Source organism: Tiliqua scincoides, chromosome 2 (assembly GCF_035046505.1).
Source record: "Tiliqua scincoides isolate rTilSci1 chromosome 2, rTilSci1.hap2, whole genome shotgun sequence".
NCBI classification, from domain to species: Eukaryota; Metazoa; Chordata; class Lepidosauria; order Squamata; family Scincidae; genus Tiliqua; species Tiliqua scincoides.
Genome location: NC_089822.1, coordinates 5588766 through 5608098, shown reverse-complemented (window position 1 = coordinate 5608098; position 19333 = coordinate 5588766). Strand labels below are relative to the sequence as shown.

General features: G+C 45.2%; 1 protein-coding gene across 1 annotated transcript in view; it reads left to right on the top strand.

Annotated features, from left to right (window-relative positions):
- The window catches only part of EPG5 (ectopic P-granules 5 autophagy tethering factor), a 69622-nt gene that overhangs the window by 29357 nt on the left and 20932 nt on the right, over nt 1-19333 (top strand). The window contains exons 17-31 of the mRNA XM_066615176.1: nt 48-188; nt 423-567; nt 3473-3670; nt 4428-4538; nt 7661-7780; nt 7860-8026; nt 10536-10763; nt 12175-12298; nt 13210-13354; nt 13831-14002; nt 14371-14533; nt 14972-15114; nt 15554-15710; nt 16791-16985; nt 18371-18584. Coding sequence (XP_066471273.1) covers nt 48-188; nt 423-567; nt 3473-3670; nt 4428-4538; nt 7661-7780; nt 7860-8026; nt 10536-10763; nt 12175-12298; nt 13210-13354; nt 13831-14002; nt 14371-14533; nt 14972-15114; nt 15554-15710; nt 16791-16985; nt 18371-18584 — 2423 coding nt within the window. The remainder of the gene's footprint in view (nt 1-47; nt 189-422; nt 568-3472; nt 3671-4427; nt 4539-7660; nt 7781-7859; nt 8027-10535; nt 10764-12174; nt 12299-13209; nt 13355-13830; nt 14003-14370; nt 14534-14971; nt 15115-15553; nt 15711-16790; nt 16986-18370; nt 18585-19333) is intronic.

Below are 19333 nucleotides of genomic sequence, written 5' to 3'. Positions count from 1 at the left end.
TGTAATACATGAGGCAAACCTGTGTTTATCTTCTTCTTTTTTTACAGAATTGAGAAGTTCTGTGCTGAAGGGATTCCTCTCCTGGGCATTCTGGTGCAGTCACGACATCTGAAGACAGTAGTTCATGTGCTGGATAAAGTCTTACCATTGTTCTACCCCTGCCAGTATTACCTGCTGAAAAATGAACAGTAAGTCCATTATTTCTCAAACTTTCATCTCCCTCCTCTTTCTTGATGTCTTCCTTGTGTCGTTTTCTGAATTGAGGTAGGCCTTTCATTCTTTGTGAAGCAAGCACATACATGGATGACATTGTATCGGTAATGGTAAGACCTTTTTTAAAAGAATGGCGGTCGGCCTACCTGTATTGGAACATCTGTACCCATGAACTATGAGCCTGATGGCATTTGTTGTGGTTTTCCTAGGTTTCTCTCGCACCTCCACCAATTCCTTCAGCTGGACAGTGGTGTTCCCCAAGGGATGACCCAACAGGTGACACACAAAGTGGCTCAGCATTTGAGTGGAACAAGCTATGGTGAAAACCTGAAGCTACTCAACAGCATGATTCAGGTCAGAAACGTAATAAATAAAGCCATTATCGCCTCCAAGACTGGAAAGTACCAGGGAACCAAAATACTCATCATCCTACTCCTGTGTCACAATCCTCTATCCCCTACAGATCATCCCACACAGTACATAGTGCATATAGTGTGCTACAAAAAGAGAAAACAGGTGGTTTGTGCACCACATCGGAAGTGTTGAGTGTATATTGTGATTGCACACAAGCACAAAGAAAATGTGTTGTATAGTATTGGATGTAGAATCTAGCTTTTGGAGAGTCTTGGCTCTTTTTTAAAAAAAAAGTTGTTTAAATCATGTTTCTAGCCTTTATGTCAGTGGAGATGGGCCTGAAATTGTGTGGCTCCTGCTTCCTAAAATCTCAGAAGTCTGAGAGGTGGTTAAACTAGATTTCCAGTGGTCAGGATTGGGTCCACAGCCCCTACCTAATCTTCATGCTTTCTGATGGCTATTCATTGGCATCCTTCAGTCTCTGGAGACTATGGTATTGTGCTCTGAAAAGTGGTTCTGGAACAGTGTGTAGTGTGGCTGAAAAGGCCAATTCAGGAGTGACAATCCCTTCCACACTGGGAGCGAATGTAGTCTGTCCCTGGTGTGTCTCCCTGGCTGTGGGCCTTCCTTCTTTGCCTCTTAGCCTCAGTCTGTTGGCCAAGTGTCTCTTCAAACTTGGAAAGGCCATGCTGCACAGCCTGCCTCCAAGCGGGATGCTCAGAGGCTAAGGTTTCCCACTTGTTGAGGTCCACTCCTAAGGCCTTCAGATCCCTCTTGCAGATGTCCTTGTACCGCAGCTGTGGTCTACTTGTAGGGCGCTTTCCTTGCACGAGTTCTCCATAGAGGAGATCCTTTGGGATCCGGCCATCGCCCATTCTCACAACATGACCAAGCCAACGCAGGCATCTCTGTTTCAGCAATGCATACATGCTGGGGATCCCAGCTCGTTCCAGGACTGTGTTGCTTGGAACTTTGTCCTGCCAGGTGATACCAAAGATGTGTCGGAGGTAGCACATGTGGAAACCTTTCAGCTTCCTCTCCTGTCGTGTGCGAAGAGTCCATGACTCACTGCAGTACAGAAGTGTACTCAAGACACAAGCTCTGTAGACCTGGATCTTGGTATGTTCCATCAGTTTCTTGTTGGACCAGACTCTCTTTGTGAGTCTGGAAAATGTGGTAGCTGCTTTACCAATGCGTTTGTTTAGCTCAGTATTGAGAGAAAGAGTGTTGGAGATTGTTGAGCCAAGGTACACAGAATCATGGACATCCTCCAGTTCATACGCAGAGATTGTTATGCAGGGAGGTGAGACCACATCCTGAACCATGACCTGTGTTTTCTTCAGGCTGATTGTCAGTTCAAAGTCTTGGCAGGCCTTGCTAAAACGATTCATGAGCTGTTGAAGATCTTTGGCAGAGTGGGCAGTGACAGCTGCGTCATGCAGATGTCATGCAGCTGCGTCATGCAAAGAGGAAGTCATGCAGACATTTCAGCTGGACTTTGGACTTTGCTCTCAGTCTGGAGAGGTTGAAGAGCTTTCCGTCTGATCTGGTCTGGAGATAGATGCCTTCTGTTGCAGTTCCAAAGGCCTGCTTCAGCAGGACAGCAAAGAAAATTCCAAACAAGGTTGGCACAAGAGCACAGCCCTGCTTCACTCCACTTCGTATGTCAAAGGGGTCTGATGTGGAGCCATCAAAGACTACAGTGCCCTTCATGTCCTTGTGGAAAGACCTGATGATGCTGAGGAACCTGGGTGGACATCTGATCTTGGGGAGAATCTTGAAGAGGCTGTCCCTGCTGACCAGGTCGAAAACCTTCGTGAGATCTATGAAGGCTATAAAGAGTGGCTGTCGCTGTTCCCTACATTTCTCCTGCAGCTGTCTAAGGGAAAATACCATATCAGTGGTGGACCTGTTGGCTCGGAATCCGCACTGCGATTCTGGATAGACGGTCTCTGCAAGTACCTGAAGCCTTTTTAGTGCAACTCGGGCGAATAGCTTTCCTACAACGCTAAGGAGAGAGATGCCGCAGTAGTTATTGCAGTCACCCCGTTGCTTTTGTTCTTGTACAGAGTGATGATGTTTGCATCCCTCATGCCCTGTGGTACTCCACCTTCTCTCCAGCAGAGACAGAGGATTTCGTGCAGCTCAGTGGCGATGATCTCTTTGCAGCACTTTAGGGCTTCAGCAGGGATGCTGTCTTTCCCAGGTGCCTTGCCAGAGGCAAGGGAGTCCAGGGCCACGTGAAGTTCTGCTAGGATTGGTTCACTGTCAAGCTCCTCCAACACGGGCAGTCCCTCAATGTTGTTCAGCTCTTCTTTGGTAACTACATTTTCTCTAGAATACAGCTCAGAGTAGTGGTGCACTCAGCACTACTCTGGTGGCTAATGAAACTATAATGTGGGTGGCCACAAATTTGAGTGAGTGTGAGTGTGTGTGAGGGCAGAGTCAACAGAGCTCTGATAGCAGATTAGTCAGTTGTGCAAGCCAAGCTGTGTTCTGCAGCTGTAAGGGAGAATAAAACCTCCAAAATAGCCAAATTTAATCTTTGAGGATGACTCCAGATGTAGTAATCAATCAGGCCTAACTTGCATTTTCTTTTTTATGTTAAGTCATCACAATGTGACTGGTCCCTCTTGGTTTTCCTTCGTTCTTCTCAGTGCCATCACACTATTGTTTAGCCACAATGGCTGAGTGAAGTGTGTTGTTTCAGATGCAGCATATTTCTGAATACTGGTTCCTAAGGTGCAAACAGCAGGAAGAGAGCTGTGGTGCTCTGTGGCCAACCACTGTTGAGAATTAGGTGTTGTGCTGGAAGATCCTTTGTCTTGCCTCGAAGGCCTCCTCTTATGTTATTTTTTCATTAATAGGGAGTTGTATTGATAGTTCCGCTCTTATACCCTGGCAGGGTCATATTTTCACAAGCAGCCATCCCAATGACATTGGACCAGCTGCAGTGTTGGACTTCTGGGTTCAGCTCCTGATCAGTCAGCCACTCTGGCACAAGGAGAAGGCCACCCTCTACCTCATGGATCATTTGTGCCAAGCAGCTTTCCAGTTTAACCAGGAGGATTGTGTGCAGAAGCTGCTGTATCAGCAGCACAAGGTAGGGTGGATACAACCCTTTCTCACTTTCAGTTGTTAGGGTCCTCTAATAAATAACACCTAGGAAGTGTTTTGAATTGCACCACTCTCCAGTGGAGGAGGGGAATCCCACTGCACTTGAAGACCCGTGGGAGGGCTCTCCTTCCCATTGGTTTCCCCCCCCCCCGAAGTCTTTTCCATCTCTCTTGCTTAATGTGATGGAAATATGGTTGCTTTGTTATATTAATTACTGGGAAACAGGCTGAGAGGTGGGTAGTTCTTACAGGTCTTAGACAGGTTCAGAAAAATGATCCAAGAGCCTCATGATTTTTTAAGGCGATTTTTAATAATTTCCAAGCCAATCTGAGGCAAGTTTGGGGGAGCTGCTCTACTCCTAGTAAGCACATGTCAATTCAAAGGAAGGCGAGTTGGGTGCCTGTTTGATGGCTTGAGTTAAGTAGCAGAATTTCCAGGACGTGTAAATCCAAATGGCTGACTCCTGTGGTATAGTTTCATCCAAATATATTTGTAGTTTAAAGCAGCCTTCCCCACCCTGCCCCCGCAGTTATGGGCAAAAATGCATCTTTTCTATTGCTTCAGTAAGCATTCTGAGAAATCTTGGAGTGGACTTTCTGCTTCTAGCTGAAGGTGGGAATCTCGTGTTCAACCAGTCTGCTCTAATTGCACTGCTTTTAAGCCTAAGGATTGCAGTCTAAATCTCTGACCTGTAATGACTCAGTTTTCTCCTCTGCATTTCGTCTCTCATCCAATGCTTCCAGAATGCTTTGGGCTACCACTGTGACAAGGGGCTGCTGTCGTCCTTAGTGAGCTGGATTGTAGCTGGCAACGTCACACCTTCTTTCATCGAGGGAAACGCTAACCCCACTCAGGTAGAGAAATGCCGTTGCGTTGATGTGCTGGAGCAGGTGTGAAAGGATGAAGTTCATTTTGGCGGCCTTTGGCGAACCATTATCTCTCAGTCTGATATGAGAAATAAGAACCCTTAAGGGGTCATTGTGAGCATAAAACAGGAGGAAAACAATATATACCCCCCTCAGCCCCTTGAAGGAAGAACAGGATGCAAATGCAACAAACACAGTAATAATAAAATCTACTACATTATAATTTTTAAAATGTTTCGAAGCTAGGCCCCCTAAATTAGTATACCTAAGGTTTCGTTTAGGTTTTTAATGTATGCTTTGTATGCTGTTAATTCCCTGTATTGCAGCACAGATCAGCACAGAGCAGAATAAGACCTTAACAGAGTGATTAGTGCAAAACTCATGCAGACATAAGTAAAGCTTCATTTTATCAGAGAAAGTAATAAAATACAAAGGGGTCAGTACTTGCTAGCTAGTCACTTGTGGTTCATCTGGTATCATGCACAAAACAGTGTTTTGTGGAATCTTAGGTTCCAATCCTATCCAACTTTCCAGCACTGATGCAGCTACAATGCAGCCCTGAGGTGAGGGAACAGATATTCCATTACATTGACGAGGCCTCCATGATTGTCCCCCCGTGCAGGATGCAGCACACTCCCTGTTGGCACAGATGCATCAGTGCTGGAAAGTTGGATAGGATTGGGCCCTTAGAGTGTATCTCCTTTCACAAATTATAATCTACCTCATGTCTCTGCTGAAATATCCTCTTCAGCTGGTAAGTGTGTTTGTGTATGGGTATAAATCTGTGAATCTAAAGAAACATCAGTTGTAGAAGGTGGTGTCAGAGGGCCCTGGGATGGAAGATGTACTGTCAGTGACCAGGAGTTATGTAAAATTTAGTGACAATCAGTATAATAGTAATAGTCAAGAACTGGTCTCCCTGGCTACACTGAGTTAATTAACTAGAGGGCTGAGGAAGGAACAATGGTTGCTTACCATGACTATTCATGTGGTGGGTGTGTATTTTTATGTGAAGCAAAACACATGAAAAGTGCAAGAATAACTTAGGTAGGCTTTAGGGATGATAATGTAGAATCCCCTGGGGATTTGGCAAGGCACCTGGAAAAGACAGCATCCCTGCTGAAGTCCTAAAATGCTGCAAAGAGATCATCGTCACTGAGCTGCATGAAATCCTCTGTCTCTGCTGGAGAGAAGGTGGAGTACCTCAAGACATGAGGGATGCAAACATCATCACGCTGTACAAGAACAAAGGTGACAGGGGTGACTGCAACAACTACCGCGGCATCTCTCTCCTTAGCGTTGTAGGAAAGCTGTTTGCCCGAGTTGTACTAAAGAGGCTCCAGGTACTTGCAGAGAGCGTCTATCCAGAATCGCAGTGTGGATTCCGAGCCAACAGGTCCACCACTGATATGGTATTCTCCCTTAGACAACTGCAGGAGAAATGCAGGGAACAACGACAGCCACTCTTTATAGCCTTCATAGATCTCACAAAGGCTTTCGACCTGGTCAGCAGAGACGGCCTCTTCAAGATTCTCCCCAAGATTGGATGTCCACCCAGGCTCCTCAGCATCATCAGATCTTTCCACAAGGACATGAAGGGCACTGTTGTCTTCGATGGCTCCACATCAGACCCTTTTGACATCCGAAGCGGAGTGAAGCAGGGCTGTGTTCTTGCACCAACCTTGTTTGGGATTTTCTTTGCTGTCCTGCTGAAGCAGGCCTTTGGAACTACAACAGAAGGCATCTATCTCCGGACCAGATCAGACGGAAAGCTCTTCAACCTCTCCAGACTGAGAGCAAAATCCAAAGTCCAGCTGAAATGTCTGCGTGACTTCCTCTTTGCCGACGATGCAGCTGTCACTACCCACTCTGCCAAAGATCTCCAGCAGCTCATGGATCGTTTTAGCAAGGCCTGCCAAGATTTTGGACTGACAATCAGCCTGAAGAAAACACAGGTCATGGTTCAGGATGTGGACTCACCTCCCTGCATTACAATCTCTGAGCATGAACTGGAGGTTGTCCATGACTTTGTGTACCTTGGCTCAACGATCTCCGACACTCTTTCTCTCGATACCGAGCTAAACAAGCGCATCGGTAAAGCAGCTACCACGTTTTCCAGACTCACAAAGAGAGTCTGGTCCAACAAGAAGCTGACGGAACATACCAAGATCCAGGTCTACAGAGCTTGCGTCCTGAGTACACTTCTGTACTGCAGCGAGTCATGGACTCTTCGTTCACAACAGGAGAGGAAACTGAGCGCTTTCCACATGCGCTGCCTCCGACGCATCCTCGGCATCACCTGGCAGGACAAAGTTCCAAACAACACAGTCCTGGAACGTGCTGGAATCCCTAGCATGTATTCACTGCTGAAACAGAGACGCCTGCGTTGGCTTGGTCATGTCGTGAGAATGGATGATGGCCGGATCCCAAAGGATCTCCTCTATGGAGAACTCGTGCAAGGAAAGCGCCCTACAGGTAGACCACAGCTGCGATACAAGGACATCTGCAAGAGGGATCTGAAGGCCTTAGGGATGGACCTCAACAAGTGGGAAACCCTGGCCTCTGAGCGGCCCGCTTGGAGGCAGGCTGTGCAGCATGGCCTTTCCCAGTTTGAAGAGACACTTTGCCAACAGTCTGAGGCTAAGAGGCAAAGAAGGAAGGCCCATAGCCAGGGAGACAGACCAGGGACAGACTGCACTTGCTCCCGGTGTGGAAGGGATTGTCACTCCCGGATTGGCCTTTTCAGCCACACTAGACGCTGTGCCAGAACCACCTCTCAGAGCGCGATACCATAGTCTTTCGAGACTGAAGGTTGCCAATACAGAATGTAGAATGTCTGGCTGAACTGCATTTATTTAACAGTTCTGTATAGTGAGACAAGAAACTTTTGTCGACTTTTCAAGCCAGAATCAAATGTGGGCTTGTTTGGCTTGTGGGCTTCCTGGAGACAATTGGCAGACCAGTCTTGGAAGCTACATGGACCTCTTGTGGTGTGACCCAGCAGGGGTCGTCTTATGTTCTTAATGTGAGGTGTAGAGGCTGTAAGTGTTTGCAACTTCCATTCTTGAAACGCCAGGTTCTTTATAATTTTTTCCCCTTATTGATTATAGATTTGGTTTGCGTGGACCGTTCTGAACATGGAGTCCATATTTGAAGAAGATTCCCAGCTTCGTAGAGTCGTGGAAAGAGAGCTGCTCACCAATTCTTTGACTCCTGATCAGGCTCTGAAGGTACAAAAAAAGAAAAAAGGAAAGTACTTAATGGCACAGCCTGTGATGACATCATAACAGACCCTCCCTCTGTTTCCAGAAAGCACAGGCCCAGCTGAAGCTCCCCATTGTGCCTTCTCTCCAGCGGCTGCTAATTTATCGTTGGGCTCACCAAGCACTTGCCACTCCTGCAGACCACCCCCTCCTGCCACTCATCTGGCAGAAATTTTTCCTCCTCTACCTTCACCGTCCAGGGCCACAATATGGGTGAGAATGTTTGAAAGCATTGTTTTCCTAATAGCAACTGATAATTCAGGGACACCTGATGAAACAGATGCTTCTCTGGCAGTGGAGGAGGGGGCCTCTGCAGCTTCCTTTCTTAGGCACCTTTTGTCCCTGTTGAGCAGCAAGAGAACCTTCCCGGTTGAGGCAGTTTTGCCTCTCAGAAGCTGCATCAGTGGAGGCAAATGAGACCAATCTGTAGTTCTTTACAAAGCAAAATATTGAAGGCCACCCTGGGTATCCCTAATAACCAGGCAAATAACCTCGCAAATACCCCACCTGTTTTGACTTTTTGCCGATTGAGGCTGTGGTTTGTCTTAAGAAACATAAGAACAGCCCCACTGGATCAGGCCATAGGCCCATCTAGTCCAGCTTCCTGTATCTCACAGCGGCCCACCAAATGCCCCAGGGAGCACACCAGATAACAAGAGACCAGCATCCTGGTGCCCTCCCCTGCATCTGGCATTCTGACATAGAGTATTGTGCCCATTTCTAAAATCAGGAGGTAGCATATACACATCATGGCTTGTAACCCATAATGGATTTTTCCTCCAGAAACTTGTCCAATCCCCTTTTAAAAGCATCCAGGCCAGATGCTGACACTACATCCTGCAGCAAGGAGTTCCACAGACTGACCACACACTGAGTAAAGAAATATTTTCTTTTGTCTGTCCTAACCCTCCCAACCCTCAATTTTAGTAGCTGTCCCCTGGTTCTGGTGTTATGTGAGAATGCAAAGAGCATCTCTCTATCCACTCTGTCCATCCCGTGCATAATTTTGTATGTTTCAGTCATGTCCCCCTCAGGCACCTCTTTTCTGGGCTGAAGAGGCCCGAACGCTCTTCCTTTTCTCATAAGGAAGGTGCCCCAGCCCAGTAATCGTCTTAGTCGCTCTCTTTTGTACCTTTTCCATTTCCACTATGTCTTTTTTGAGATGTGGCGACCAGAACTGGGCACAATACTCCAGGTGTGGCCTTACCATCGATTTGTACAACGGCATTATAATATTAGCCATTTTGTTCTCAGTACCTTTTCTAATGATCTCAAGCATAGAATTGGCATTCTTTACTGCCGCTGCACATTGGGTTGAAACTTTCATCGAGCTGTCCACCACCACCCCAAGATCACTCTCCTGACCTGTCACAGACAGCTCAGAACCCATCAGCCTATATGTAAAGTTTTGGTTTTTTGCCCCAATGTGAATGACCTTACACTTACTGACATTGAAGTGCATCTACCCTTTTGCTGCCCATTCTGCCAGTCTGGAGAGATCCTTCTGGAGCGCCTCACAATCACTTCTGGTTTTCACCACTTGGAAAAGTTTGGTGTCTGCAAACTTAGCCACCTCACTGTTCACCCCTGTCTCCAGGTCATTTATGAAGAGGTTGAAAAGCACCACTTTTCACCTCTCTGCATTTTGAAAATTGCCCATTGACACCCACTCTCTGTTTCCTGGTCTTCAACCAGGTCTCAGTCCAAGAGAGGACCTGCCCTCTAATTCCCTGACTGTGGAGCTTTTTCAGTAGCCTTTGGTGAGGGACCGTGTTGAACGCCTTCTGAAAGTCCAGATATATAATGCCCATGGGTTCTTCCGCATCCACATGCATGTTGATCTCTGGGGTTGTGTTGCTGTCTTTGAACATTGCGTAGTACATTGTTTTCAATCTCATCTTTGCTGTTAAGCTGTGCACCACATTGAGCTTTTTGAGAAAAGGGACATAAAATAGATATTTGCAGGAAGTCTGGTATTCCTTTCTGCTGGCCAGAGCTTGGACTTTGGAGCATCTTGCCAAACTTTCCTATATGAACATCTGAATCTCTCCATACCGTGTCAGACCATTATTCTATCTAGGTAACCTGGTCCTAGGCTGTATATGTGGCATACTTATGTGAGCAGAGTTCTCACCCCAATCCTTAAACCTTTGTGCTCACCCTGCTGGATCTTCTTTTGTCACAGTATTGGTTGGAGAGAATTGGAAACAGTAGGAGAGACTTCTGTTGTTTTGTGCCTTTTCCAGTCTGCACCATGAGTGAGAGGTAACTTTGCCACTTTGGCCAGTGCAGAGGGCTGGAGAAAGGTCAAGTCTCATCTCACTTGTGTGGAGGTTTGAGTACTGCTCTTTCTTCTCTACTACAAACTGCAGTGTACAAGCGAGAGAGCCTCTTGGAGGCTGCTGGCAATCCTCCTTGCTAAGAGGCCAGGGACAGTAGTCATTCGGGAATGACCTATGTCTCCAGCTGTGTGCTTAAATTAATAAATTTTCCAGCATCAATCTGAGGTTCCCCTCTCTTTCAAGTCCAGGCCATTGTCTTTTGGAGCTCTTGTGCCAGTTCATTTCACTAGGACGTGTAGGAAAAGGACTTGATGCACTATGCCTGATGAAATATGCATCAGAAATGATTTGTGTTTTTTTAGAAATGTACATTTCCAGAAACCTCTCTTAAAGTAAAGCTGCTCGCATTGGTTGTAATTGACAAGAATTCTGCTTTTAAGGTTACCTGTCGATGGTTGCATTGGGAAAAGATTTTTCCAAAGTTCTTCTCATGTTGGCCTGTTACATGACCTTAAGCAGCGCTTGACAGAGGCAGCTGACTTCCACCACTCTGCCAGTAAGGTGCTCAGGCTGGAGAACCCAACGAATGGCAGCGAAAGCTCAGTGGAGAATGGGTGCCATAGACCGAATCACCTGACCTCCCCTGAACTGCACAAGGAACTTGTCAGGTAATGAATATCTATCAAAATTTTGCAAAGAAGGCTGTCCTTTGCAGTGTCCTGGTACACTGTTTTCTCTAGCGAGTCTGCAAATGGGGTGGTTGAGAAATTTCAAAACACTGCAGCTGTATTTCTGTGATGTGTTGGCTCCCTGCTCGTGGCAGACTGCCTGAGTGGCTTCACTCCTTCTTGAAGGATGGATTCTAGAAGGTGGTAGTGGGGAATTGCTGCTCAGTACCGTGACCACTGGCTTTCAGGGTTCTTCATGGTTCAGTTTTGTCCCGTGTGCTTATTATATTCTACATGAAACCTCTGGGAGAGTTCTTCAAGGGGTATGGGTTGGAAAGATATCTGGCAGTGATGCAAGAAAGGGTCTTCTCTGTGGTGTCACCTGAATAACTGAATTACCTGCTGCAGAATGTGAGGTTGGCACCATTTTTGTCTTTTTGGCACCAACTGAAGACATCTATTTCTGTCAGTCTCTGATATGTGATGCTGTTGAGCTGCTATCTCTGTTATGGTGCTTTCGTTGTTGTTTTTAGACTGCTGATTTCATTTTAATATGTTTTGATTATACTATTGGAAGCCACACTGAGCCCCTTCTATTGGAAAAGGAAAGTGTGGGATAGAAGTTGTTGAATAAATAAACCCAACACCACCTCCATGAAGCTTCTGAGAAACCTTAGGATTCCTCAAGACTGTCCTTTGGAAATCACTGCCATAGGAAATGTATGAAGTCCTACCTTGTGAATGGTCTTGATTCTTGAAAATCAATTGGCTGTGTAACTTAAGAACTGGAATCTAACTTCCTTATGCTCAATATACTAGTGCTGGTGGACAGAATAATTAGTTTCAAAATTAATTGATACAGTACTAGCCAATAGGCAGTTTCAGAGTTGCAATTCAATTTTTTTCAGGTGACTGTTCTAGGAAGCATGCATTTATATGTAATCAGTGTAAATGTAGATCTCTTTGGGCTTGTTAAGATTAGCATATTAAGCATTTCCAGTGCCTTCTTTTTTCTTCGTAACAATAAGCAAAGAGTATGCTATTGCCTTGTCATGTCTTGAAATACTTGCAAATATTTCAGTTTAATAATTTCCAGGAAAGGCTTTGAATTTGCATGTAATGTTTAAATAAAATCAATTAAATGTTTTAGATCCAGTAGTTTGAGCTATTAGAAGAACTTTTGCAGTATTTTACGTTGACATGTAAAATAATCCTTTATACATTTCGGTTTCTAAATATATCAGACACAGTAAACCAGACCTCAGTCAGTTTAGGGTGTTAGAGAATTCTCCAATTAGAAATGCTCTAGAAAGCACACATCATTGTAATGTGTACCCAGAGGATACATACAATAAAGGAGACCATGTTAGGCCCACTCTGTAATTGTTTGCTGTGTTCTTACTGCTTTTAGGTTTTTCAACGTATGTATTCTGTGGCTGGAAGAAGAGAGCTTTCAGAAAGGGGACATCTATCTTCCCTCATTGCCAAAGCAATATGATGCCCACAGGCTTGCCAAGATCATGCAGAACCAGCAGGTAAAATGGACTTGATTTCGAAATGCTAGTCCACATTCCCTGACACATCGTTGGTTTACTTCTTCCCCCATTCTGCCCCTCATGCTGTGGAGACCTGTTTTGTTTAATATGTTCTAAGATCATTCCTGAACAAGCACACAGATGAGGAGGAGTCTACTGTCCTTTGTAGGTGCTCTGTGTATACCAGTTGTGGGGTCATTCCAGGAGCTCAGGAGTTACTAAAAGAATCTTTAAACTTTGCTAAGGGTGGTGGTTGGGGATGATCTGCTTTTGAGATGTCTTAGAGGTACCAGCTGACTAGTGAATTCTGGAGAAAAAATAAGTATTTACTGCTCAGGAAGATATTGTTTGACATGGTAAAGAAAAGTGACTGTGAATCAGCGGGATATTTTTTTCTCCAGGATGTGACTTTTCAGTGATTTCTCCATTAGGATGGATAAATCTTCTGCCTCCATCCCATCAAGGGGTCCCCTGATTTTGTACTGTGTATGATCTGTACATCTTCAGAGAGCCCTGCTTAGTTTTGGATCACGGCTTCTTCTCTCGTCAAGGTGGCATGACTTTCAAAATGCTCTACCTGTTGGAACAGTGCAATAACTACATCTCATTCTGGTTATTGCACTGACTCACAGTGAGTAGAGATGAGATTGAGCTTTCTGCAAGCCACACTTTTAGTAGGCGTTAGAATTACATTCCGTGTGGTGGGTGAGGCTTATGTGAAATTGCAGCAGCCCTCAAGATGGGTGCTGTTTCTATTGGAAAAAGATGGCTTGTCCTGGCCCTGTTTTTCTGTGATGACCTTTGGTTGTACTGTTTCAGTGTAATCTCTTGCCCTAGGATTGAAGGGACTGGAAAGGTCCCCCCTATTACCACATATACCCAGTTGTGCTTTATTCTCCATCACCTTGTAGGATTTGTGGATAGAATTTGTCAATGTCGAGCGCATACAGCATGACTTCCAAGAAGCAATAAACTTTTGGGTTCAAGTCAAGGTAGAATCGCATGCGACCTTAAGTGCTTTGTCAGTGCAGACAGACTTCACAAACCCTCTTTCAGGTAAGTCACAAGTACAGCATTCAGAAAGATGCTGCTGATTCTATGGGTGTGTGCTGATACTTTGCAGTTAAATGCACTTTGGGAAGGAGCCTCCATTTTGGAACATCAGTACTCAGAATACGGATATTCCAAAATACTTCTCAGGTGAGTGGATCATATAAGCTAATCTACCTGAAGCTGCAGTTGGGATATCTTGGACTTGGGTAGGGTTTGACCCAGTCAGGTACTCATTTTGTCTGACGTTCAGTTGGGGCTCTTCAGACTCAGAAAAGGTGCCTGAAGGGAGACCTGATAGAGACATATAAAATTATACACAGGGTGGATAGAGGGAATTTCTGTTTCCTCTTGCTCAACATCAGAGCCAGGGGACATCCACTAAAACCAAGTGGTGGGAGAGGTAGATCAGGCTTTTGACAGTGTTGCCTATCCACAAAGCAGGTGGTGGTTTTGAATACTTTCTGGCTCTTCTTTTGCAGCCAAAGAGAGAATTCTCAGAAACTTAAAGAAGTACGAGGCCCCCCAGCCTTCTCTTCCCCTTCAGCCAATGAAAGCACCTGTGCCTGTCATTTCTTCAGCCAGCCTGGTGAATCCAGGTGAAGCCAAAGAGCTGACTCACGCTGACCTTCGTGTCCTGCAGCAGCATGCCAAGTAAGATGCAGTTCTTTATGTTCTTGATTTTTGTTTTCTCACTTGGTTGTGTTCAGGCACTGTTGCGGTCCAGCCCCCAGATTCCCCCTCCCTTTTCCCTGACCTAATTCCCCACCACCACCACCACTGCAGGCCTGAGTTTAGATCCTTACAGGGTGTGGTAAGCTACTCTGTTAAGGAACCTGTCACATTACTTGTTCCTGTGTCAAGCCTACTGACTTCAGGCTCCAGAGACAATATCCACTTCTTCCCTTATATGTGATGTTTGTTCCTGGAGAAATCTGACATGCTTGTTAAACTAAAATTTGAGGAGTCTGCTAGTTAAAAAAACATTTTGGTAAATGTGTGAATTCTTTTTAATTTTCCAGATCTGCAGTGCTCCGAGAGTCCCAGCAAGTTGCTTTTGACAGTGAGATCTTGGACACTCTGCCAAAACTTTATGCTAATAGAGAAGAACAAGTTACTCTTCAGTTGGAATGTCGGGGTGGTTCCGGTAAAAGTTGCCAGGGGGCAGCTCTTGTAACAATCCAGGTTGGAACAGAAATCCTACCCACACCTGTTAACCTTGAAAGTCTCACCCAGATTCCCAGTAATTTCTAAGCACCCGGGGAAATATGGCTTCTCTTGCTTTTCTTCTTGTCCCCATTATATTTGTGAGAACTAGAATCTTCCCTCCTCCATTTTTAAAGAGTTCAGATTTTCAAAATTTTGGGCAGAGGTTCTGTGATAGAAATCCCTTCTGGGTCTTTCCATATGATCCATAAGCAACTGCCAGTCAGCTGCTCAGATTCTGCACAGGTTGGAGGTGTTTGAAAGTCCTGTTAAGCATTTTACTTAGAAGTTAGCCCACTGTGTTCAGTGTGACTTAGGCTGTAAACCTGTTTTACTCACTGGAAATTTATACCTGCCTCTCTGCATAGGCATTCTATTTGCAGGGGCCCCTGCTGTAACAAGTTCTCTCCTTTTAAGTTTGAAGGAAAGCATAAAAACGAAGCCATCAGTCAGCAGCTTCATGCTTTGAAAAAAGAAGTGAAACAGCTGCAAGCAGAAGCCACCAAACCTCCTCCTCTGCGAGTCGTGGAAGCTGCTGTGCACATGAAAAATTTTATCACGTAAGTTGCTTGCACTTCACTTCCTTTTGCTGCAGGGTCTGGTAGACCTTTTGTCAGTGGGAGAAAACGGGCTTGCAGCTGGTATCCAGCTCATGTTCTCTTTAGTGGATTAGAAGTAAATGTGGTGCTGTGACAAATAGCTAGGTTTCAAACAGCCACGTGCAATGTTCTTTGTGCATTTTGGGATGTCCTTTGTCAGTGGAGGACAATAGGGATTGCTTTTCCTGTTTGCCAAACTAGGCCAGGCTTTACGAGGCTTTGATAGCTGGAAAAGGAACTACCCTCTTCTGGTCCTGCCTTGCTCTAAGAACCAACTCTGTTCAAGCTAGTTATAGGCCACCTTTTCCTTCCTGGTCCAGTTATGAGTTAGGACAGGAAAGCACTTGTGAGTTTTTTTCCCAAAAACCAAACTACTTTCTTTTCTTTCCCTCTTCAACAGAGCTTTAATAAATATCTACAAGCTTCAGTCCATGACTGGCATTCACAGAGTCGGGACCAATCTGTTTTTTTCAGTGGCGGAATTTGTGTGTGATGAAACACAACGTCATCCACCCACCAAACAGTTCTTCATCTCCTGCATTGAGATCCTTGGCCAAGTAAGCTGATCCTGGGATGGAATTCTTCATACCCTCTTGACCCTTTTAGTTATCTGTTTTGCCCCAATTTATACTCTTGTGAAATATATACGTATTTTAAAGCAACAGTGCATCTTATGCCATACCAAATTGTACTCTACCCCGTGGTTCCTAGTGCTGTGCATAGAGCTGTCAGATTTGAGACAAGTGGGTCTCGCATCTCTTGTCCAAGCTCTTCCTCAGACTTGCTGGTGTATTTAGCTGGGGAAGTCAGGGATCTTATGAAATGGGCTGGGTGTCAACTGGGAAACTGGGCCTTCATAGTTTGGGGCTCCTTGCAGCAATTGTCCACACACTATGGCATGTCTGCACTGGCGCTTCTTCAGGGCCAGATGCACAGGACACTCCCACTTGTGAGAACTGATTGAGACTACAACTCTTGCTGCCCTCTTTGTGCAGTAGTTTTTATTTCTTCATTTATGTAGCTCCATCCATGTGCATGGCTCTCTGTGCGGAGTGAAAAGGTCATTGTTCCAAAGACTTGCAGTCTAAAAATAATCTTAATTGACTATAAGAAATGATTGACCATTAGGAACGCAAGAAGAGCCCTGCTGGCTTGGGCTAAAGGTCAACCTAGCCCAGCATTTTATGGTGCACAGTAGTACTGACCAGCCATATGCCTTCAGGACGCCCGCAAGCGGAACCTGGAAACCACAACCACTGTTGAGCCTTTCATATCACCACTACGACCATTGATGGATGTAAACGCCACTGAGCTTGTCCAGTTGTCTTGTAAAGCCATCTAAACAAGTGGCCTTTACCATATCTTACGGTAGTAAAAACATTGTCATTCTTTGAACTGTGCTGAAACCATGGCCCATGAATTTCATTGGATGATCCCAAGTTCCAGTATTAGGAGAGAGGGAAAAAACTTCTTTCTCTTTTTGCTTTCTCCATATAATTCATAATTTTTATAAATGTTTGTCATGCCCCCTTCCTTCCCATTTTTTTTATTCCTATAGGCCGTGTGTGTGTGTGTGTGTGTGTGTGTGTGTGTGTGTGTTTTGCTGAATGAATCACTATGTCTGTATCTTGTTCCAGGTGTTTGTTGCAGGAACAAAATCTGAATGCAAGCCACTTCTCCAGACAATTTTGAAAAACCAGAGATTTTGTGCCCTCCTGTCTCCTTACTTCACTCCTGCTGCATCTCCAGAGGAGTTTGTGTCCTTGTATGAGAAAGTTGTGTCTTTCCTCAGCAAAGACAACAGCAGCATCATTTGTATGCTCCTCACAAAGGCAAGAGGCTCCTGTGAACTTCCATTTTTGACCAGATCAGGCTGTTGCATAGATGTCTGTATTTTGAAGCCTTGTTGTGAGTTTGTGACTGTAGAGGAATCAGAATTGGAGCTGAGCTAAACAATTGTTAGCTGTGTGTGATGCATCTTTTTACAGGATTTGAATCTGTAATTGTACAGGATTGTACCTCTTTTACAGGATTTTTACTCTGCATGTAGAGGACTATATGAATGTTTGGCAACATTAAAATATACCATGTGTATTCAGAACTGATTGTGCCAGGGAGAAGGTTCTAGTCCAACCTGAGGCTAAGAGATCTAGAACAGGATCCTGCATCACATCTAGCACATATTTTGGGGCATAATGGCATTTCTAAGCAAAGGACAAACAGACCCTCCAGGATCTGCAACAGATCCTTCAGGAGCTTTTTAAGCTACTGGGGAATTAACACAGAAAAATAGGCATAAAATACCAGGCATTCATCACAGTTGGCTCGGTCATGTCGTGAGAATGGATGATGGCCGGATCCCAAAGAATCTCCTCTATGGAGAACTCGTGCAAGGAAAGCGCCCTACAGGTAGACCACAGCTGCGATACAAGGACATCTGCAAGAGGGATCTGAAGGCCTTAGGAGTGGACCTCAATAAGTGGGAAACCCTGGCCTCTGAGTGGCCCGCTTGGAGGCAGGCTGTGCAACAAGGCCTTTCCCAGTTTGAAGAGATACTTGCCCAACAGTCTGAGGCTAAGAGGCAAAGAAGGAAGGCCCATATCCAGGGAGACAGACCAGGGACAGACTGCACTTGCTCCCGGTGTGGAAGGGATTGTCACTCCCGAATTGGCCTTTTCAGCCACACTAGATGCTGTGCCAGAACCACCTTTCAGAGTGCGATACCAGAGTCTTTCGAGACTGAAGGTTGCCAACTACATCACAGTTAAACTTTTAACCAGTGTTTAAAGCCGATTCACAAACCATGATGCAGACACAGGAAGAGAGGAGGGAATGTACAAATCCCTGGCATGTTCCCAGTCTTTTCATTATGGTTAACAGATTAGAAACCTTAATGACCAGGTTCAGGCAGTAATCAAAACCATAAATTACAGAATCATGTGCAAACTTGGGAAACTCGTACTTCTCCTCCTCCATGCATGATATCAAATCATGGTTTGCCATTACATCTGTCCCATTCTTCCTTGACATGCTGATTTTGAATATGAAGGGAGTTTAAAACAAAACGAGGGGAACTTCTAGACGGAACTTTAAGTATCAAGAACTATACTTAAAATTTCGGTCCCTGGTTAGGGTTTTCAGCTTTCTTAGAATGTGATTTTTGCCTCCTGCCTCACCATGTCGCCTTGCGCCAATGCTGTTTTTCTTCCCCTTCCAGTTTGACCTCCCAGAATGGTTGCAAACTTCGAAGCCCCCACTGTCTGAGCGGATCAGGCTTTTGGAGTCTATTCACTTGGCACTTGAGGCCTGTGGCTTTGATCCCGAGGAGGACATTGTGATGTCTTTTGCTGTCTTGTGCAACCACTGGGCCTGCCTCCTCCAGTACCAGTTTCCTGATCACTACAGCACCTTCCTGAGGCTGCTCATGCAAAGTAAGTTCCCATGGGGCACACACTGTCATTTTTCTTGGTGTCCATCTGCAGATGGCATCCCAGTTGTATAAATGGGATTTCCGGACTTTTACAGTGCTTGGCTTCTAGTGGAGCTTGATTTCCTCCTCTCTTTATTTTTCTGTTTATTATTTTCTGTTTTCTGTTTATTTTTTTCTGTATGTTCCTGATACTTTTGTTTGTGTCAGGTTCTTGCCTCCAAGCAGTTAAATTCTATTCTGCAGGAAAGCAGGCAGTGGAGGTGTGTGGTGTGTGGTTCAAAAAGGGAAGAAGTGAAGTTTCAGAGCAACAGTCAGAGGGGCCCCAAAGCAGACAGTCAAAACCTGGAAAGGGCAAGATTGTGGAAATGGAACCTCAGGCAAACAGTATTCTTGCACATTGACAAGCAAGCAAGCTGAGCAGCTAGGCCAGGGATCTCTAAACTTTTCGGTCGAAGGGCCACATCAAACATCTGGCATAGCGTTGAGGGCCGGGAAAAAAATTTAATATAAAATTTAAATAAATACATTGGAGATGAAACTTAGATGAATGAATAAATGGGCTCGAATGTTCAAGATTTCTCCAAACACCAACACAGCCCAAAGCACACACTTAAATGGACCCCCATTCCTCCACCCCACAAGTACAACTCCAGTTTTATTTGGTCAACTGGGTCAGAGACTCTCGGGGGATCAGAGGCTGGACACGGGCCAGGTAGAGGCTCACTGTGGGTCACATCTGGCCCCCAGGCT